Source organism: Nerophis lumbriciformis, linkage group LG22, assembly GCF_033978685.3.
Source record: "Nerophis lumbriciformis linkage group LG22, RoL_Nlum_v2.1, whole genome shotgun sequence".
NCBI lineage: Eukaryota > Metazoa > Chordata > Actinopteri > Syngnathiformes > Syngnathidae > Nerophis > Nerophis lumbriciformis.
This window is the reverse complement of record NC_084569.2, coordinates 6,407,459-6,431,458: the sequence shown is the minus strand read 5'-3', so window position 1 is coordinate 6,431,458 and position 24,000 is coordinate 6,407,459. Positions and strand designations below refer to the sequence as shown.

General features: G+C 36.3%; 1 protein-coding gene across 4 annotated transcripts in view; it reads left to right on the top strand.

Annotated features, from left to right (window-relative positions):
• grid2ipa (glutamate receptor, ionotropic, delta 2 (Grid2) interacting protein, a) overlaps positions 1-24,000 on the top strand; it is a 138,727-nt gene that overhangs the window by 61,992 nt on the left and 52,735 nt on the right. For 3 of the 4 annotated variants that reach the window (XM_061974350.2, XM_061974353.2, XM_061974351.2), the window contains 3 exons: positions 14,983-15,264; positions 18,675-18,760; positions 22,048-22,117. In XM_061974350.2, coding sequence (XP_061830334.1) covers positions 14,983-15,264; positions 18,675-18,760; positions 22,048-22,117 — 438 coding nt within the window. Of the gene's footprint in view, positions 1-14,971; positions 15,265-18,674; positions 18,761-22,047; positions 22,118-24,000 lie in introns of those variants that run through there. The other variant, XM_072915834.1, reaches the window with a different exon arrangement.

Sequence of the window (24,000 nt, the reverse complement as noted above, 5' to 3'; positions counted from 1 at the left end):
TGTTATATTCTTTCTGATTCTGTAATATTGCAATATTTTCTCGTAAAATTATTACTTTTTTATGTAAAATTATTACTTTTTTATGTAAAATTATTACTTTTAAATGCAAAATGGGGACATTTGTCCTATAAAAATTCAGTCTTTTATCACAATATTGCCAATTTTTGTTGTTGTTGTTCTTGTAAAATAGTGAAATTTTTTGAGTAAAATTATGACTTTTGTCATAATTTTTCCCAAGCAAAATTCCGATTATTATTATATTATTGCCAACATTTTACACTCGCTGCCACGCTGTTTTGATGGACTCGCCAATTAGAGAGATATCATAACCCTTCTGCCTAACAGCATCCAGTGTACAAAAGAGTTGTGCTCCAATTTTTAACAACAAAACTGCACGGCCTGTCACGCCTTATGTTTTTGTTAGTTAGTGCGTGTGTGTGTGTGTGTGTGTGTGTGTGTTCTTGTATTTCTACCTTTCTTGAGACATCAACAAGGAAAAGTACCCTCATGGTCCCAATACAGAAAACCATTGCATCTAATAGAGAGCCAAATACTAGAGTCCGTGAACATTGCTCCAAAATCAGGATTTTTTTGTTGATTTAATGTGCATACAAAAGTAAACATTGACAGGTGCAAAGGCAGCAATATATGATAAAACAAGCTAAAGAAGGACTTAATGAAGTAAATAATGTCAAGATGAAGATTAAAAACCAATTACGAACAAAAAATCAAAAAAAAAAAATCACTGAAAGCAGTCTTTTTTTCACAATGTGTCGACTTTTTTGTTATATTCTTTCTGATTCTGTAATATTGCAATATTTTCTCGTAAAATTATTACTTTTTTATGTAAAATTATTACTTTTATGTAAAATTATTACTTTTAAATGCAAAATTAGGACATTTGTCATATAAAATTCAGACTTTTATTACAATATTGCCAATTTTTGTTGTTGTTGTTCTTGTAAAATAGTGACATTTTTTGAGTAAAATTATGACTTTTGTCATAATTTTTCCCAAGCAAAATTCCGATTATTATTATCACAATATTGCCAACATTTTACACTCGCTGCCACGCTGTTTTGATGGAAGCGCCAATTAGAGAGATATCATAACCCTTCTGCCTAACAGCATCCAGTGTACAAAAGAGAAGTGCTCCAATTTTTAACAACAAAACTGCACCGCCTGTCACGCCTTATTAGGGACCGCAATGTCCCTTTGGGACAGAGGACCCTATTGTATTTTGTCCGTTTTATTATTATTATTCCGACGCCTCTTTGAGCTGTAATTTGACCCCCTTAAGATGCTTCAAAACTCACCATATTCGACACACAAATCAGGACTAGCGAAAATTGCCATCTAATAAAAAACCAAATCCCAAAACTCAAAATTGTGCTCTAGCGCCCCCTAGGAAAAAACACAGACAAAACTGCTTGCAACTTCGGGCAGAACTGTCGTAGAGACATGAAATAAAAACCTCTATGTAGGTCTGACTTAGACCTAGATTTCATACATTGACATCCTTCAGTAAAAATCAACAGGAAGTTGGCAATTCCCCCTTCAGAACAAAAGTTTACTAAAAACAGTCACTTTTGCCTCTTTGAGCTGTAATTTGACCCCTTTAACATGCTTCAAAACTCACCAAACTGGACACACACATCAGGACTGGCAAAAATTGTGATCTAATAAAAAAACCCAACCCCAAAACTCAAAATTGCGCTCTAGCGCCCCCTAGGAAGAAAACACAGACACAACTGCTCCGAGGAAGAAAACTCAGACAAAACTGCCTGTAACTTCCAGTAAGAATGTCTTAGAGACAACAACCTCTATGTAGGTCTCACTGAGACCTACATTTCATATATTGACAACCCCCAGTAAAAATCAACAGGAAGTTGGCAATTCCCCCTTCAAAACAAAAGTTTTGTAAAAACCGGTCACCTTTTTTCAAACATTATCTCCTCTGAGCGCGTTTGTCGTGTCGGCTTCAAACTAGCACAGGAGAGAGATTGAACCCTTCTGATTAAAAGTTGACCAAAGAGTTTTAATTACTGCTCCGGTTTGGATTTTATGCGCCGTCAAAGTCGGTCCCGTCCATCGCTGCTTGCAGCTTTAATTTTTTTGTTTGTTTTTGTGTGTGTGTGTGTGTGTGTGTGTGTGTGTGTGTGTGTGTGTGTGTGTGTGTGTGTGTGTGTGTGTGTGTGTGTGTGTGTGTGTGTGTGTGTGTGTGTGTGTGTGCGCGCGTGTGTGTGTGTGTGCGTGCGTGTGCGTTCTTGTATTTCTACCCTCATGGTCCCAATACAGAAAACCATTGCATCTAATAGAGAGCCAAATACTAGAGTCCGTGAACATTGCTCCAAAGTCAGGTTTTTTGTTGATTTAATGTGCATACAAAAGTAAACATTGACAGGTGCAAAGGCAGCAATATATGATAAAACAAGCTAAAGAAGGACTTAATGAAGTAAATAATGTAAAGATGAAGATTAAAAACCAATTACGAACAAAAAATAAATAAAAAAAATCACTGAAAGCAGTCTTTTTTTCACAATGTGTCGACTTTTTTGTTATATTCTTTCTGATTCTGTAATATTGCAATATTTTCTCGTAAAATTATTACTTTTTTATGTAAAATTATTACTTTTTTATGTAAAATTATTACTTTTAAATGCAAAATGGGGACATTTGTCCTATAAAAATTCAGTCTTTTATCACAATATTGCCAATTTTTGTTGTTGTTGTTCTTGTAAAATAGTGACATTTTTTGAGTAAAATTATGACTTTTGTCATAATTTTTCCCAAGCAAAATTCCGATTATTATCACAATATTGCCAACATTTTACACTCGCTGCCACGCTGTTTTGACGGAAGCGCCAATTAGAGAGATATCATAACCCTCCTGCCTAACAGCATCCAGTGGACAAAAGAGTTGCGCTCCAATTTTTAACAACAAAACTGCACCGCCTGTCACGCCTTATTAGGGACCGCAATGTCCCTTTGGGACAGAGGACCCTATTGTATTTTGTCCGTTTTATTATTATTATTCCGACGCCTCTTTGAGCTGTAATTTGACCCCCTTAAGATGCTTCAAAACTCACCATATTCGACACACAAATCAGGACTAGCGAAAATTGCCATCTAATAAAAAACCAAACCCCAAAACTCAAAATTGTGCTCTAGCGCCCCCTAGGAAAAAACACAGACAAACAACTTGCAACTTCGGGTAGAAATGTCGTAGAGACATGAAACAAAAACCTCTATGTAGGTCTGACTTAGACCTAGATTTCATACATTGACATCCTTCAGTAAAAATCAACAGGAAGTTGGCAATTCCCCCTTCAGAACAAAAGTTTACTAAAAACAGTCACTTTTGCCTCTTTGAGCTGTAATTTGACCCCTTTAACATGCTTCAAAACTCACCAAACTGGACACACACACCAGGACTGGCAAAAATTGTGATCTAATAAAAAACCCAACCCCAAAACTCAAAATTGCGCTCTAGCGCCCCCTAGGAAGAAAACACAGACACAACTGCTCCGAGGAAGAAAACTCAGACAAAACTGCTTGTAACTTCCAGTAAGAAACAACAACCTCTATGTAGGTCTCACTTAGACCTACATTTCATATATTGACAACCCCCAGTAAAAATCAACAGGAAGTTTGCAATTCCCCCTTCAAAACAAAAGTTTTGTAAAAACCGGTCACCTTTTTTCAAACATTATCTCCTCTGAGCGCGTTTGTCGTGTCGGCTTCAAACTAGCACAGGAGAGAGATTGAACCCTTCTGATTAAAAGTTGACCAAAGAGTTTTAATTACTGCTCCGGTTTGGATTTTATGCGCCGTCAAAGTCGTTCCCGCCCATCGCTGCTTGCAGCTTTAATTTTTTTGTTTGTTTTTGTGTGTGTGTGTGTGTGTGTGTGTGTGTGCGTGTGTGCGTGTGCGTGTGCGTGTGCGTGTGTGTGTGTGTGTGTGTGTGTGTGTGTGTGTGTGTGTGTGTGTGTGTGCGTGCGTGTGTGTGTGCGTGCGTGTGCGTTCTTGTATTTCTACCCTCATGGTCCCAATACAGAAAACCATTGCATCTAATAGAGAGCCAAATACTAGAGTCCGTGAACATTGCTACAAAGTCAGGATTTTTTTGTTGATTTAATGTGCATACAAAAGTAAACATTGACAGGTGCAAAGGCAGCAATATATGATAAAACAAGCTAAAGAAGGACTTAATGAAGTAAATAATGTAAAGATGAAGATTAAAAACCAATTACGAACAAAAAATCAAAAAAAAAAAAATCACTGAAAGCAGTCTTTTTTTTCACAATGTGTCGACTTTTTTGTTATATTCTTTCTGATTCTGTAATATTGCAATATTTTCTCGTAAAATTATTACTTTTTTATGTAAAATTATTACTTTTTTTATGTAAAATTATTACTTTTAAATGCAAAATGGGGACATTTGTCCTATAAAAATTCAGTCTTTTATCACAATATTGCCAATTTTTGTTGTTGTTGTTCTTGTAAAATAGTGACATTTTTTGAGTAAAATTATGACTTTTGTCATAATTTTTGCCAAGCAAAATTCCGATTATTATTATAATATTGCCAACATTTTACACTCGCTGCCACGCTGTTTTGATGGAAGCGCCAATTAGAGAGATATCATAACCCTTCTGCCTAACAGCATCCAGTGTACAAAAGAGAAGTGCTCCAATTTTTAACAACAAAACTGCACCGCCTGTCACGCCTTATGTTTTTTGTTTGTTTTTGTGTGTGCGCGTGTGTGTGTGTGTGTGTGTGTGTGTGTGTGTGTGTGTGTGTGTGTGTGTGTGTGTGTGTGTTCTTGTATTTCTACCCTTCTTGAGACATCAACAAGGAAAAGTACCTTCATGGTCCCAATACAGAAAACCATTGCATCTAACAGAGAGCCAAATACTAGAGTCCGTGAACATTGCTCCAAAGTCAGGATTTTTTTGTTGATTTAATGTGCATACAAAAGTAAACATTGACAGGTGCAAAGGCAGCAATATATGATAAAACAAGCTAAAGAAGGACTTCCCTATTCATCCCTGAAAAAACCCGCCAGGTGAACAGCTGATTTTACGACTTCCGGTGCTGACGTAAGACAACCCATATGTGACCGTAGGATGAACAAATACACTACGCTACTAAGACTATAGTGGCCATTAACAGTTAGCTTCTACAGCTGGGTTGCCCAAAGTGCGGTACAGGGGCTATCTGTGGTCCGTGACTCCTTTGTCATCGGCCTTAAGCACATTACAAAAAACAAAAAATAGAGAATATCTCATTTGCACCCCTGCTGGTGACATCCATCAAAATGAGGGTGGTCCCAAAAAGGAGGCATTTTTCAAATTGACTGTGTGTCGCTTTTAAAAGTGCTCCCCCTCTGGTCAACATATGAAATAACAAGTGTGTGTAAGAAATTGAAATGCGCCCCCTTTGGCCAAAATTAATTAAAAAAAAATATATATATATGTTTATAGAGACATACTGTAATAACTTGAAGTAAATATTGAAGATTAAAAACCAATTACAAACAAAAAATTCAAAAAACAATAAATTAACTAAAAGCAGTCTTTTTCCTCACAATGTGTCGACTTTTTTCATATAAAATCTAGAAAGGGTGGTCCTAAAGAGGTAGGCTTTTTTCCGAGGTCTCAGGAAGGTAATAAATACATGAATGTGTGTGTGTTTGTGTGTGTTTGTATTTCTAGCCTTCTTGAGACATGAAGAAGGAAAAGTATCTTCCATATGAGGAGGTGTGAACAAGTGATGACATAAATCATGGTCCCAAAACCATTGCATCTAATAGAGAGCCAAATACTACAGTCCGTGAACATTGCTCCAAAGTCAGGAATACATAAAAACCATTGCATCTAATAGAGAATGTCTCATTTGCACCCCTGCTGGTGACATCTATCAAAATGAGGGTGGTCCCAAAAAGGAGGGATGTTTCAAATTGACTGTGTGTCGCTTTTAAAAGTGCTCCCCCCTCTGGTCAACATATGAAATAACAAGTGTGTGTAAGAAATTGAAATGCGCCCCCTTTGGCCAAAATTAATTTAAAAAAAATAAATAAATATGTTTATAGAGACATACTGTAATAACTTGTAGTAAATATTGAAGATTAAAAACCAATTACAAACAAAAAATTCAAAAAACAATAAATTAATTAAAAGCAGTCTTTTTCCTCACAATGTGTCGATTTTTTTCTTATAAAATTGGGAACAATTTCTCATATTCTTTCTGTTTCTGTAATATTGCAATATTTTCTCGTAAAATTATTACTTTTTTATGTAAAATTATTACTTTTTTATGTAAAATTATTACTTTTAAATGCAAAATGGGGACATTTGTCATATAAAATTCTGACTTTTATCACGATATTGCCAATTTTTTTGTTGTTCTTGTAAAATAGTAACATTTTTTGAGAAAAAGTATTTACTATTATTAGAATATTGCCAACATTTTTAAGGTTTTCTTATAAAATTATGACTTTTGTCGAGTTAATTTACGAGTCTTTTCATAAAATTCCCAAAACTTTAAGCTTTTCTTGTAAAATTGCAACTGTTATTGAGTAAAATTCCAACGTTTATCATAATATTGCACAAATGTTCAGTTTTTCTTGCAACATTTTGACTTGCCTTGAGTAAAATGACGATTTTTATTATAATACTGCCAAAATTCAAAGTTTTTCTTGTGAAATCGTGACCTTTTTCTTGTGAAATTTCAACTTATTTTCCACAACAAGCTTTTTTATATTTGCATAGTATGTATATATTATTAATGTTGTAAATACACTTCTTTATATATCTGGAAAGGCTGGTCCTAAAGAGGTAGGCATTTTTCTCAGGTCTCAAGAAGGTAACAAATACAAGTGTGTGTGTGTGTGTGTGTGTGTGTGTGTGTGTGTGTGTGTGTGTGTGTGTGTGTGTGTGTGTGTGTGTGTGTGTGTGTGTGTGTGTGTGTGTGTGTGTGTGTGCGTGCGTGCGTGTGTGTGTGTATAGATGCTCAATAGAAGTGGGGCATTGTGGAAGATGCAAAGCACTCTGGAGACGTGTGAGGAGCTGAGATGATAACGATGGCTGCATCATTTTGTAGGAAGGATGCAGAACATAGCAACTGGCCAAGTGAGGCGACTGTATGTACAGTAGAAGCAATTTGCCGTGACTTTATACAGATTGTTAAACACATTTCTGGGTCGATCCCGTTTCTCTTGCTCTCGGAATATAATTGGCGTCATAAACCAGAGAATCGAGTCTTCTGAAGTTAAATAATTTAGGCAAAGAGAAAAATACCTCCTTTTTTTTTTTTACCGCCGTACATAAAAAAAATGGTTCAAAATGGGTCGGTAAAATGATGTGCTGTAGCAGACCTGGGCAAATTAAGGCCCGGGGGCCACATGTGGCCCGTTAATCTTTTCAATCTGGCCCGCCGGACATTCCCAAATAATTATTTTAGATGTTTAAGATGGAAAGTGTAGCTGCCATTATGATGTGCACTCATCTTTTATAATGACCCTAATTAAGTCTTCAACTATACTAAGTCTTTCAATGGTTGAAATCTGCATGACATACTAGTTACTATGGTCATCTAATTAGTTACTATGGTCATCTAATTAGTTACTATGGTCATCTAATTAGTTACTATGGTCATCTCATTACTATGGTAATCAAATTAGTTACTATGGTCATCTAGTTACTATGGTAATCAAATTAGTTACTATGGTCATCTAGTTACTATGGTCATCTAATTAGTTACTATGGTCACCTAAATAGTTACTATGGTCATCTAAATAGTTACTATGGTAATATAATTAGTTACTATGGTCATCTAATGAGTTACTATGGTCATCTAATGAGTTACTATGGTGATCTAATTAGTTACTATGGTCATCTAATTAGTTCCTGTGGTCATCTAATTAGTTACTGTGGTCATCTAATTAGTTAAAATGGTCATCTTATTAGTTACTATGGTCATCTAATTAGTTACTATGGTCATCTTGTTTGTTACTATGGTCATCTAATTAGTTACTATGGTCATCTAATTAGTTACTATGGTCATCTAATTACTATGGTAATCAAATTAGTTACTATGGTCATCTAGTTACAATGGTCATCTAATTAGTTACTATGGTCACCTAATTAGTTACTATGGTCACCTAAATAGTTACTATGGTCATCTAAATAGTTACTATGGTAATATAATTAGTTACTATGGTCATCTAATTAGTTACTATGGTAATCTAATTAGTTACTATGGTCATCTAATTAGTTACTATGGTCATCTTATTAGTTACTATGGTCATCTTGTTTGTTACTATGGTCATCTAATTAGTTACTATGGTCATCTTATTAGTTACTATGGTCATCTAATTAGTTCCTATGGTCATCTAATTAGTTACTATGGTCATTTAATTAGTTCCTATGGTCATCTAATTAGTTACTATGGTCATCTTATTAGTTACTATGGTCATCTTGTTTGTTACTATGGTCATCTAATTAGTTACTATGGTAATCTAATTAGTTACTATGGTCATCTAATTAGTTACTATGGTCATCTTATTAGTTACTATGGTCATCTTGTTTGTTACTATGGTCATCTAATTAGTTACTATGGTAATCTAATTAGTTACTATGGTCATCTAATTAGTTCCTACGGTCATCTAATTAGTTCCTACGGTCATCTAATTAGTTACTATGGTCATCTAATTAGTTACTATGGTCATCTAATTACTATGGTAATCGAATTAGTTACTATGGTCATCTAATTAGTTCCTATGGTCATCTTATTAGTTACTATGGTCATCTTGTTTGTTACTATGGTCATCTTATTTGTTACTATGGTCATCTAATTAGTTCCTATGGTCATCTAATTAGTTCCTATGGTCATCTAATTAGTTACTATGGTCATCTTATTAGTTACTATGGTCATCTAATTAGTTACTATGGTCATCTAATTAGTTCCTATGGTCATCTTATTAGTTACTATGGTCATCTTATTTGTTACTATGGTCATCTAATTAGTTACTATGGTCATCTAATTAGTTCCTATGGTCATCTTATTAGTTACTATGGTCATCTAATTAGTTACTATGGTCATCTTATTTGTTACTATGGTCATCTAATTAGTTCCTATGGTCATCTTATTAGTTACTATGGTCATCTTATTTGTTACTATGGTCATCTTATTTGTTACTATGGTAATCAAATTAGTTACTATGGTCATTAATTAGTTACTATGGTCATCTAATTACTATGGTAATCGAATTAGTTAGTATGGTCATCTAGTTACTATGGTCATCTAATTAGTTACTATGGTCATCTAATTAGTTACTATGGTCACCTAATTAGTTACTATGGTCATCTTATTAGTTACTATGGTCATCTAGTTACTATGGTCATCTAATTAGTTACTATGGTCACCTAAATAGTTACTATGGTCATCTAAATAGTTACTATGGTTATATAATTAGTTACTATGGTCATCTAATTAGTTACTATGGTCATCTTATTAGTTACTATGGTCATCTTATTAGTTACTGTGGTCATCTAATTAGTTACTATGGTCATCTAATTAGTTAATATGGTCATCTAATTAGTTACTATGGTAATCTAAGTCACAGCAGCTCAGACGAGGTACCAAGCAGTGTGGGTGGGGAGCGTTTCCACAGAGTGTTTATGTGGGACTTGGAAGGAGATTTTTACAACAAAGTTCTAAAGCTTAGTGATATATCACATATATCAGATTGTAGGTGTTTTTTTTTGTTTTTTTACCCTTCGCGTTCATATTTCGCTGTTTGTTGCATTTTTGTTGTGTTTCGCTTGATTGTAAAATATGTGGATGGAGAGGGGTTATAGTGACGTTCAGATGTTGTCAATATTCAGTGTTTTATCCTTCATAGTAGATATTGGGAATCCCACATTCTTTATTTTCATGTACATTCTGGGTGACTCATTCAGTAAAAAACAATTTAAAATTCCAATTCATTCTATTAGATGCAATGGTTTTCTGTATTGGGACCATGAAGGTACTTTTCCTTGTTGATGTATCAAGAAGGGTAGAAATACAAGAACACACACACACACACACACACACACACACACACACACACACACACACACACACACATTCTTGTTTTTTTACCTTCTTGAGACCTGAGAAAAATGCCTACCTCTTTAGGACCAGCCTTTCTAGATATATAAAGATGTGTATTTACAACATTAATAATATATGCATACTATGCAAATATAAAAAAGGTAAGGTTTTAGTAAAACATTTTTATTTTTTGTTTGTAATTGTTTTTTAATCTTCATTGTTTATTTCAAGTTATTACAGTATGTCTCTATATACATATTTATTTTTATTTTTTTTAATTAATTTTGGCCAAAGGGGGCGCATTCCAATTTCTTACACACACTTGTTATTTCATATGTTGACCAGAGGGGGAGCACTTTTAAAAGCGACACACAGTCAATGTGAAAAATCCCTCCTTTTTGGGACCACCATCATTTTGATAGATGTCACCAGCAGGGGTGCAAATGAGACATTCTCTATTAGATGCAATGTTATTGATTTATGTCATCACTTGCTCACACCTCCTCATATGGAAGATACTTTTCCTTCTTCATGTCTCAAGAAGGCTAGCAATACACACACACACACACACACACATACATATTCTTGTACTTGTTACCTTCTTGAGACCTCCGAAAAATGCCTACCTCTAGTACTATGATAGAGGTCGTAATTTTACTCAACGCAAGTCAAAATGTTACAAGAAAAACTGAACATTTGTGCAATATTATGATAAAAGTTGGAATTTGACTCAATAACAGTCGCAATTTTACAAGAAAAGCTTAAAATGTTGGCAATCTTATGAAAAAAAGTGGTAATTTTATTCTACAAAAGTCACAATTTCATAAGAAAACTTAAAAATTTTGGCAATATTATAATAATGGGAATTTTACTTGGCAAAATTATGACAAAAGTCATAATTAAACTCCAAAAAATGTCACTATTCTACAAGAACAACCAAAAAATGGGCAATATTGTGATACAAGTCAGAATTTTATGACAAATGTCACCATTTTGCATTCAAAAGTAATAATTTTACACTAAAAAAAGTCATAATTTTACAAGAAAATATTGCAATATTACAGAAACCGAAAGAATATGAGAAATTGTTCCCAATTTCATAAGAAAAAAAGTCGACACATTGTGACAAAAAGACTGCTTAGTTATTTTATATATTTTTTGAATTTTTTGTTGGTAATTGGTTTTTAATCTTCATTATTTACTTCAAGTTATTACAGTATGTCTTTATTTACAAATTTATTTATTTTTTAAATACATTTTGACCAAAGGAGGAGCACTTCAATTTCTTACACACACTTGTTATTTCATATGTCGACCAGAGGGGGAGCACTTTTAAAAGCGACACACAGTCAATTTGAAATATCCCTCCTTTTTGGGACCACCCTCATTTTGATAGATGTCACCACAAATGAGACATTCTCTATTAGATGCAATGTTATTGATTTATGTCATCACTTGTTCACATCTCCTAATATGGAAGATACTTTTCCTTCTTCATGTCTCAAGAAGGCTAGCAATACAAACACACACACACACACACACACACACACACACACACACATTCTTGTACTTGTTACCTTCTTGAGACTTCCGAAAAATGCCTAACTCTAGTACTATGATAGAGGTCGTAATTTTACTCAACGCAAGTCAAAATGTTACAAGAAAAACTGAACATTTGTGCAATATTATGATAAAAGTTGGAATTTGACACAATAACAGTCGCAATTTTACAAGAAAAGCTTAAAATGTTGGCAATCTTATAAAAAAAAAAGTGGTAATTTTATTCTACAAAAGTCACAATTTCATAAGAAAACGTTAAAATGTTGGCAATATTATAATAATAATGGGAATTTTACTTGGCAAAATTATGACAAAAGTCATAATTTAACTCCAAAAAATTTCACTATTTTACAAGAACAACCAAAAAATGGGCAATATTGTGATACAAGTCAGAATTTCATATGACAAATGTCACCATTTTGCATTCAAAAGTAATAATTTTACATTAAAAAAGTCATAATTTTACAAGAAAATATTGCAATATTACAGAAACAGAAAGAATATGAGAAATTGTTCCCAATTTTATAAGAAAAAAAGTCGACACATTGTGACAAAAAGACTGCTTTGAGTTATTTTATTTATTTTTTGGAATTTTTTGTTGGTAATTGGTTTTTAATCTTCATTATTTACTTCAAGTTATTACAGTATGTCTTTATTTACATATTTATTTATTTTTTAAATACATTTTGGCCAAAGGGGGAGCACTTTAATTTCTTACACACACTTGTTATTTCATATTTTGACCAGAGGGGGGGAGCACTTTTAAAAGCGACACACAGTCAATTTGAAACATCCCTCCTTTTTGGGACCACCCTCATTTTGATCGATGTCACTAGCAGGGGTGCAAATGAGACATTCTCTATTAGATGCAATGGTTTTCCCGACTTTGGAGCAATGTTCACGGACTGTAGTATTTGGCTCTCTATTAGATGCAATGGTTTTGGGACCATGATTTATGTCATCACGTGTTCACAACCTCCTCATATGGAAGATACTTTTCCTTCTTCATGTCTCAAGAAGGGTAGAAATACAAACACACACAGACACACACATACACATTCTTGTACTTGTTACCTTCTTGAGACCTCCGAAAAATGCCTAACTCTAGTACTATGATAGAGGTCGTAATTTTACTCAACGCAAGTCAAAATGTTACAAGGAAAAACTGAACATTTGTGCAATATTATGATAAAAGTTGGAATTTGACACAATAACAGTCGCAATTTTACAAGAAAAGCTTAAAATGTTGGCAATCTTATAAAAAAAAGTGGTAATTTTATTCTACAAAAGTCACAATTTCATAAGAAAACGTTAAAATGTTGGCAATATTATAATAATAATGGGAATTTTACTTGGCAAAATTATGACAAAAGTCATAATTAAACTCCAAAAAATGTCACTATTCTACAAGAACAACCAAAAAATTGGCAATATTGTGATACAAGTCAGAATTTTATATGACAAATGTCACCATTTTGCATTCAAAAGTAATAATTTTACATTAAAAAAGTAATACTTTTACAAGAAAATATTGCAATATTACAGAAACAGAAAGAATATGAGAAATTGTTCACAATTTTATAAGAAAAAAAGTCGACACATTGTGACAAAAAGACTGCTTAGAGTTATTTTATATATTTTTTGAATTTTTTGTTGGTAATTGGTTTTTAATCTTCATTATTTACTTCAAGTTATTACAGTATGTCTTTATTTACATATTCATTTATTTTTTAAATACATTTTGGCCAAAGGGGGCGCATTCCAATTTCTTACACACACTTGTTATTTCATATGTTGACCAGAGGGGGGAGCACTTTTAAAAGCGACACACAGTCAATTTGAAACATCCCTCCTTTTTGGGACCACCCTCATTTTGATAGATGTCACCAGCAGGGGTGCAAATGAGACATTCTCTATTAGATGCAATGGTTTTCCCGACTTTGGAGCAATGTTCACGGACTGTAGTATTTGGCTCTCTATTAGATGCAATGGTTTTGGGACCATGATTTATGTCATCACGTGTTCACAACCTCCTCATATGGAAGATACTTTTCCTTCTTCATGTCTCAAGAAGGGTAGAAATACAAACACACACACACACACACATACACATTCTTGTACTTGTTACCTTCTTGAGACCTCCGAAAAATGCCTAACTCTAGTACTATGATAGAGGTCGTAATTTTACTCAACTCAAGTCAAAATGTTACAAGAAAAACTGAACATTTGTGCAATATTATGATAAAAGTTGGAATTTGACACAATAACAGTCGCAATTTTACAAGAAAAGCTTAAAATGTTGGCAATCTTATGAAAAAAGTGGTAATTTTATTCTACAAAAGTCACAATTTCATAAGAAAACTTTAAAATGTTGGCAATATTATAATAATGGGAATTTTACTTGGCAAAATTATGACAAAAGTCATAATTAAACTCCAAAAAATTTCACTATTCTACAAGAACAACCAAAAAATGGGCAATATTGTGATACAAGTCAGAATTTTATATGACAAATGTCACCATTTTGCATTCAAAAGTAATAATTTTACATTAAAAAAAGTCATAATTTTACGAGAAAATATTGCAATATTACAGAAACAGAAAGAATATGAGAAATTGTTCCCAATTTTATAAGAAAAAAAGTCGACACATTGTGACAAAAAGACTGCTTAGTTATTTTATATATTTTTTGAATTTTTTGTTGGTAATTGGTTTTTAATCTTCATTATTTACTTCAAGTTATTACAGTATGTCTCTATATACATATTTATTTATTTTTTAAATACATTTTGGCCAAAGGGGGCGCATTCCAATTTCTTACACACACTTGTTATTTCATATGTTGACCAAAGGGGGGAGCACTTTTAAAAGCGACACACAGTCAATGTGAAACATCCCTCCTTTTTGGGACCACCCTCATTTTGATAGATGTCACCAGCAGGGGTGCAAATGAGACATTCTCTATTAGATGCAATGGTTTTATGTATTCCCGACTTTGGAGCAATGTTCACGGACTGTAGTATTTGGCTCTCTATTAGATGCAATGGTTTTGGGACCATGATTTATGTCATCACTTGTTCACACCTCCTCATATGGAAGATACTTTTCCTTCTTCATGTCTCAAGAAGGGTAGAAATACAAACACACACACACACACATTCATGTATTTATTACCTTCAAGATTTGGAATGACTCTTTTGGAATCAATTAAATGTATTCTGCCTGTGGAATAAACATGTATTCAGATTAGAAGTTTAGATCCTGACTGACCGTGTAAGGTTTGCCCACAGAGCTTAAGAAAATCTCCACAATGTTCTCCAGGATCTTCATCCCCAAGAAGCATCGGGAGCGTTTCGACGAGGTGGTTTCCCAAAGCCTGATGAGCCGCATCAAGGGGCGGAGCTTCAGCGACCCCAGCCGTAGCCGCCTACGCCGAAGCCGGAGCCGGAGCGAGGACCACCCCGAACACCTCCTGGTCTCCACCCGGGCCAGTTCTGTGCCGCGTACCCACGCGGAGGAAGGCGCCATCCCGCCGGCCCGAGGGATGCGGAAGACGACGTCGCTGATCGCCGGCCACTCCGGCGGTGCTGCGACCAACTGCAGGTCAGTGTGAAGCGTTATTGTGTTATTGTGTGTTTGTAACAATACTTCACAATAACAACATAGGCCAAAATTATATTTATTTTCTCTATTTTGACAAGAATCAATCATTACATTACATCAGAGGTGTCAAAGTGTGAGGGCCACATCGCAGTTATGTTTGGCCCCAGAGGGACGCTTCTAACAGTGAATACTATTATTACACCATTTTTATGTATTTTATTAGTAGATTTTTTAAAAACTAAAATGTAAAAAAAAATATGGTAAGTTGCAATAATGTCACCTCAAAATGTAGTGTATATTACTGTAAATGGAAAAACAGTACTGCTGTTTTTATGGTAAAAAAAAAAAAAAAAAAAAAAGGCAGCTCGGTTGCCAGAATTTTACTGTAAAATTGACCTTTATTTTTTATTGTCAATAAACAAAATTCCAATTTTACAGTAAAATTTTGGCACCTGAGTAGCCAGTTTGTTTTTTGGTTGTTTTTTTTTACCGCAAATCAACAACTGTAGATTTTTCGGTGTATTACTGTAAATGCCAAAACGGCACCACAGTTTATTACAGTAAAAAAAAGTACTGTTTTTTTTTTTTTTTTCCAATTTTGACAAAGTCAAGACGGTCTGTTCATTACATTACATCAAAAGTGTCAAAGTGGTTTTCACTGAGGGCCACCTCACAGTTATATTTGGCCCCAGGGGGCCGCTTCTAACAGTGAATACTATTATTACACCATTTTTTATGTATTTTATTAGTAGATTTTTTTTAAAACTAAAATGTAAAAAAAATATGGTAAGTTGCAATAATGTCACCTCAAAATGTAGTGTATATTACTGTAAATGCAAAAACACTACTGCTGTTTTTATGGTAAAAAAAAGGCAGCTCAGTTGCCAGAATTTTACTGTAAAATGTACATACATTTTTTACTGTCAATAAAAAAAAAACCTGCAATTTTACAGTAACATTTTGGCACCTGAGCAGCCAGTTTTTTTTGTTTTTTTTTATACCGCAAATCAACAACTGTACATTTTTCAGAGTATTACTGTAAGTGCCAAAACGGCACCACAGTTTATTACAGTAAAAAAAAGGACAGTTTTTTTATTTATTTTTTCAATTTTGACAAAGTCAAGACGGTCTGTTCATTACATTACATCAAAAGTGTCAAAGTGGTTTTCACTGAGGGCCACATCGCAGTTATATATGTTTGGCCCCAGAGGGCCGCTTCTAACAGTGAATACTATTATTACACATTTTTTTAATGTATTTTATTAGTAGATTTTTTTTAAACTAAAATGTAAAAAAAAAATTTGGTATGTTGCACCTCAAAATGTAGTGTATATTACTGTAAATGGAAAAACAGTAGTGCTGTTTTTATGGTAAAACGGTCAAAACGGTTTGTTCATTACATTACATCAAAAGTGTCAAAGTGGTTTTCACTGAGGGCCACATCGCAGTTATATATGTTTGGCCCCAGAGGGCCGCTTCTAACAGTGAATACTATTATTACACATTTTTTTAATGTATTTTATTAGTAGATTTTTGTTTAAACTAACATGTAAAAAAAAAAGAAGGTTTCACCTCAAAAGGTAGTGTATATTACTGTAAATGGAAAAACAGTACTGCTTATGGTAAAAAAAAAAAGGCAGCTTAGTTGCCAGAATTTCACTGTAAAATTTACATTTATTTTTTACTGTCAATAAAAAAAACTGCAATTTTACAGTAACATTTTGGCACCTGAGCAGCCAGTTTTTGGGTGTTTTTTTTTACGGCAAATCAACAACTGTAGATTTTTCCAAAACGGCACCACAGTTTATTACAGTAAAAAATGTACAGTTTTTTTTTTTCATTTAGAGAAAAATGCTGTAAAAACCAAAGTACATTTCACAATTTTACCATGAAATCTATTGCTACTTTTACATTGCACAATTTGATGGATAACTTTCTTTGAAATCATTATTATTAGTATTTATTTCGATTTAAAACATGGTTTGAATATTTGATCATATATTTTTACATAATTAGACAATATTTAAGTTAACATAATTTGCAATTACATGGAGTATGTATATATATATATATATATATATATATATATATATATATATATATATATATATATATATATATATATATATATACCGTATTTTCCGCACCATAAGGCGCCCTGGGTTATAAGCCGCGCCTTCAATGAACGGCATATTTCAAAACTTTGTCCACCTATAAGCCGCCCGGTGTTGTAAGCCGCATCTAACTGCGCTAAAGGAATGTCAAAAAAACAGTCAGATAGGTCAGTCAAACTTTAATAATATATTAAAAACCAGCGTGATGTGGGCGCGCATGGAGTCGTATATCAACATGGACGGAGCTGCGTGAAAAAAGCCACCCGGCCTCTTCGCGTAAACTTACCTTAACCACTCGCTCATCTTTTCTTCATCCATCCCTTCGAGTTAGCTTTTATGATGACGTCGGCTGGAAAGGTCTCTTTTGGCAAGGTCTTCCTTTTGAATATCACCATGGGTGGAAGTTTCTGGCCATTAGCATGGCAAGCTAGAACCACAGTGAAGGATGACTTCTCATTCCCTGTGGTGCGAATATTCACCGTACGTGCTCCCGTTGTATCCACAGTGCGGTTCACAGGAATATCAAAAGTCAGTGGAACCTCGTCCATGTTGATAATGTTCTCTGGCCGGATCTTTTTTTCAGCTATCTTGTTTTTACAATATGCACGGAAAGTAGCCAGCTTTTCTTGAAAGTCTTTAGGCAGTTGCTGTGAAATAGTAGTCCGTGTGCGGATGGAGAGATTGCGTCTTTTCATGAACCGGATCCCTGTCGCTTAGTAGGAGCCATTTTGTGGTCTTTACAGATGTAAACACACAAAGGAAATGAAACTTACGGTAATATCCGCGCGCTTTTTCTTCTTCTACGCGGGCGGGTGGTTGCTTACAGTAGAAGAAGAAGCGCTTCCTGTTCTATGGGGGTGGGTGCTTACCTTGGCGGTTGCTTGCGTAGAAGAAGAAGCACTTCCTCTTCTACGGGGAAAAAAGATGGGGGCTGTTTACCGTAGTTGCGAGACCGAAACTTTATGAAAATGAATCTTAATATTATTCCATATATAAAGCGCACCGGGTTAAAAGCCGCACTGTCAGCTTTTGAGTAAATTTGTGGTTTTTAGGTGCGGCTAATAGTGCGGAAAATACGGTATATATATATATATATATATATATTTTTTTTTCTCTCCCAAAATACAAAGAAAGGATACATTTAATAAGACAAGTTACAGTACTTTATTGATACAAATTATTTCCAGGCTTTCCAGGGCCAAATAAAATGAAGTGGCGGGCCACATCTGGCCCCCGGGCCTTGACTTTGACACCTGTGCATTACATTTAATAGCAAGCCTCCATTGCTTTCTGCAGGACGGTGCGAGTATGCAAGGGCAACATGAGCTTTGGCTTCACTCTCCGAGGTCACGCTCCTGTGTGGATCGACTCTGTTATCCCGGGTAAGTTTAACATGAAGTCTTTACCATTATGAGAGTGTGATCATCCCTCCCAAGCTCTTTACGACACTTAAAACTGAGTTTAAAAACCCCCAGAGACAGAACAGGTATTTTGTAATATATTTGCAAAGCTTTGCATATATACATTGAGACCAGTCCAGCATAGAACATTCAGTCGCTCGGCTAAGATGGTCTCCCCTCTTGACCAAACCCCCTCTCCTCTTAAGTCCCCCCCCCCCCCCCCCCCCCCTGGCAGTCATGTCTCGCTAGCCAAAACACATGCTTATTATCTCTCTCTCTAACATTCCTCACTTCAAGGTTAAGCGCACAGTTTTGCAGACAACCAAAAGACCACAATTGGAAGAAAAACACTAGCTGTTTTGTAATATGATTATGAAATAAAAAGAAGTAACACTTAAATTCGGATATATGTAAATATCTGCCTCCGACAGGTCCCAATTTTGAAAAAAAAATTCTTAAAGGGCCGACGGCACGTCTTCACGTCATGATATTGCTGGTTTTACGAGCAGAGGAGCATGTTCGGCAGCGCGCACACACAGAGTACTTGCAAGCAGACTCAGTGTGTAGACAAAAAGGGAGAATGGACGTATTTTGGCTTAAAAAGTAAAGATAAAGGTGAAGTTATAACACTGAAACACCCTCAGGAAGAGATGCTTTAAGACAATGGTCCCCAACCACCGGGCCACGGCCTGGTACCGGTCCATGGATCGATTGGTACCGGGGGAGGAAGGTTTTTTGGGTTGGTGCATTAATTGTAAGTGTGTCTTGTGTTTTTTATGTTGATTTAATAAAAAATAAAAAAAAGTATTTCTTGTGCGGCCCGGTACCAATCGATCCACGGACCGGTACCGGGCCGCACAAGAAATAATTAAAATAAAAAAATTATTTTATTTTTTTATTTTTTTATTTATTAAATCAACATAAAAAACACATTTGCACAAAAGGGTTATTTCTGTTATTAATATTCTGGTTCCTACATTATATATCAATACAGTCTGCAAGGGATACAGTCCGTAAGCACACATGATTGTATTTTTTTATGACAAAAAAATAAATAAATAAATGTTTCCATAACTTGAGTTGATGTATTTTGGAAAACCTTGTTGTTTAATGCATCTAGCGGGGCATCACAACAAAATTAGACATAATAATGTGTTAATTCCACCACTGTCAATATCGGTATCGGTTGATATCGGAATCGGTAATTAAGAGTTGGACAATATCGTATATATCGGCAAAAAAGCCATTATCGGACATCTCTAGTTTAAATTCATATCCAACAATTGCGAGAACGACTTTTTATTGTCAATATCGGATGCTGAGTTTCGTTTTTTAAAATGATTTCTGCTGGTGGTGCGCCTCGGGATTTTGTCAATGGAAAAAAATGTGCCTTGGCTCAAAAAAGGTTGAAAAACACTGCAGTAGCGCAACAGGCCTAAGTATTCATTAAAAAATAAGGCAGAAGTTCTATTTAACATGTATATTTCATATTTTTGCCCACTGTAACATCACGCACAGTTTGAACAGTAACACTGTGTTTCCATCCATCCATCCATCCATCCATTTTCTTTCGCTTATCCGAGGTCGGGTCGCGGGGGCAGCAGCCTAAGCAGGGAAGCCCAGACTTCCCTCTCCCCAGCCACTTCGTCCAGCTCTTCCTGTGGGACCCCGAGGCGTTCCCAGGCCAGCCGGGAGACATAGTCTTCCCAACGTGTCCTGGGTCTTCCCCGCGGCCTCCTACCGGTCGGACGTGCCCGAAACACCTCCCTAGGGAGACGTTCGGTTGGCATCCTGACCAGATGCCCGAACCACCTCATCTGGCTCCTCTCCATGTGGAGGAGCAGCGGCTTTACTTTGAGCTCCTCCCGGATGGCAGAGCTTCTCACCCTATCTCTAAGGGAGAGCCCCGCTACCCGGCGGAGGAAACTAATTTCGGCCGCTTGTACCCGTGATCTTGTCCTTTCGGTCATAACCCAAAGCTCATGACCATAGGTGAGGATGGGAACGTAGATCGACCGGTAAATTGAGAGTTTTGCCTTCCGGCTCAGCTCCTTCTTCACCACAACGGATTGATACAGCGTCCGCATTACTGAAGACGCCGCACCGATCCGCCTGTCGATCTCACGATCCACTCTTCCCTCACTCGTGAACAAGACTCCGAGGTACTTGAACTCCTCCACTTGGGGCAAGATCTCCTCCCCAACCCGGAGATGGCACTCCACCCTTTTCCGGGCGAGAACCATGGACTCGGACTTGGAGGTGCTGATTCTCATCCCAGTCGCTTCACACTCAGCTGCGAACTGATCCAGTGAGAGCTGAAGATCCTGGCCAGATGAAGCCATCTGGACCACATCATCTGCAAAAAGCAGAGACCTAATCCTGCAGCCACCAAACCAGATCCCCTCAACGCCTTGACTGCGCCTAGAAATTCTGTCCATAAAAGTTATGAACAGAATGGGTGACAAAGGGCAGCCTTGGCGGAGTCCAACCCTCACTGGAAACGTGTCCAACTTACTACCGGCAATGCGGACCAAGCTCTGACACTGATCATACAGGGAGCGGACTGCCACAATCAGACAGTCCGATACCCCATACTCTCTGAGCACTCCCCACAGGACTTCTCAAGGGACACGGTCGAATGCCTTCTCCAAGTCCACAAAACACATGTAGACTGGTTGGGCAAACTCCCATGCATCCTCAAGGACCCTGCCCAGAGTATAGAGCTGGTCCACAGTTCCACGACCAGAACGAAAACCACACTGTTCCTCCTGAATCCGAGGTTCGACTATCCGGCGTAGCCTCCTCTCCAGTACACCTGAATAGACCTTACCGGGAAGGCTGAGGAGTGTGATCCCACGATAGTTAGAACACACCCTCCGGTTCCCCTTCTTAAAGAGAGGAACCACCACCCCGGTCTGCCAATCCAGAGGTACCGCCCCCGATGTCCACGCGATGCAGCAGAGTCTGACACTGTGTTTCAATATAGGAAAATAAAACACCGTAATTTAATCAAGTGATAATTTTTTCGCCCGCGTACCGCAGTTTGACAACCACTGCACTATTTCATTACAACTGACATGATGACATCACATTGGCACCTACTGTACCCACCCTACACCGCAAGTAGATTGCCAACCAGTGCCAAGCACCATGTTTTATCTAACATAGTGGATACTTGAGTTTTCAATATTGATAAAAAGATGATGATTATTTTGCCCTGCACTGTGCATACCTCACACAATTACCTTTTCTTCTATTTTCTCGTGAAGGGAGTGCAGCAGACAAAGCGGGTCTAAAGCCGGGTGACCGCATTCTGTTCCTCAATGGACTTGACATGAGGTAAAAGCCCAAAGTATTGCAAAGAAAGGTAAAATGTTCACACATAATTAAGTAAGAGTTGTGGGGTGAGGAGCAGTTGGTTGGTTTAGTAAAGAGAAAATAGTTTGGACACACCTTCTATTCAATTTCAATAGCATGACAAAGTGTGTCCGTACTTTTAAGTTTAGTGCAGGGGTCGACAACCTTTACCAGTCAAAGAGCCATTTTGACCAGTTTCACAAATTAAAGAAAACAATGGGAGCCACAAAAATCTTTTGAAATTTAAAATGAAATAACACAGCATACAAAGTTTTTTTTCTTGCTGAAGGTACAACATTTAGCGCCCACTACAACTAACGTGCCAGCCTAGCCACAAGTTCTATGGGGCTTCTGCTTGCTCACGTAACTGATAGCAAGGCATACTTGGTCAACAACCACACAGGTTACACTGACGGTGGCGGTATAAAAAACTTTAACACTCTTACTAATAATGCGCCACACTGTGAACCCACACCAAACAAGAATGACAAACACATTTCGGGAGAACATCTGCACCTTAACACAACATAAACACAACAGAACAAATACCCAGAATCCCATGCAGCCCTAACTCTTCCGGGCTACATTATACACCCCCGCTACCAAACCCCGCCCACCTCAACCGACGCACGGAGGGGGGGGGGGTTGATGTGTGGGGGAGCAGGGTTGGGGTGGGGGCAGGGTTTGGTGGTAGCAGGGGTGTATAATGTAGCCCGGAATAGTCAGTGCTGCATGGGATTCTGGGTATTTGTTCTGTTGTGTTTATGTTGTGTTAAGGTGCAGATGTTCTCCCGAAATGTGTTTGTCATTCTTGTTTGGTTTTGGTTCAAAGTGTGGCGCATTATTAGTAAGACATACCTGCCAACTACTCCGGTTTTCCCGTAATTAGTACGGTTTTCATCAACCTATTCCGGGTTACGGTTGCAGTGATAAAAAATACGGTTTTTCATTAATTAAAAAAAACTTTTTTTTTTAAATGCGCGAGGCTATTTATAGCACCGCTGCCAAGCACGAGGCACCAGTTGCCATTGTTTCCAAACGAGCGAACGATCATGGAATCAGCCGGAGAAAAATCGCAAACGAGTCTTAAACCGAAAAGAAAACTGCAGTCATTCCGTGAAGAATATTCAAAAGCCTATCCGGGAATAATTATCTGTTCCAAAAAGGGTGAAAACTACGCCAATTGCACCTTGTGCAGACAAGATTTTTCGATCGGACACGGAGGAATTAGCGATGTAAAAGACCACGTTGGGACAAAAAAACACAAGTCTAATGCCGTTGCTAGCGATACAAGTGGAAAACTTTCAACGTTTTTCGGATTTTAGCCACAAAAAGGTAATGACACCAATGTTATCTATTGGAATTGTTTAGTACTGTTATACTGTTAAAAGTGTTTATACTATTTATGCTTTCAAGTCCCAGTTGAAGAAATCTTGTTAAATGTTGACAGCATAACTACCAAAATACAGAAGTATGTCCTTAATATTTTTGCAGTGCTATTTCTGTTGAAAAGTTCAAATGATTACATTAGAGATGTGATGTGCCACTTTTCAAGTGTCTGATGGCTTCAATTAATTTTCATTCATTTTTCATATTTTGAATTCTTTTGAAAGGCTTACAAAAAAACTACATTTGAATTGTAATTCCATGCTATTGACAGGACTATTAATTTTAATGAAGTTAGCTTACCATGTTTACAGTATGATAATTGTGATAGAAATGTGAATTTTAGGCACAGAATATTTTTTACAATTGAACAAGGCAGTAGATTATACAAGCTTGGACAGAAAGTTAATAATGACACCAATTTTTTTTTTAATGCAATTGTTTAGTACTGTTTTACCATTTGTTTACTGTAAAAAGTG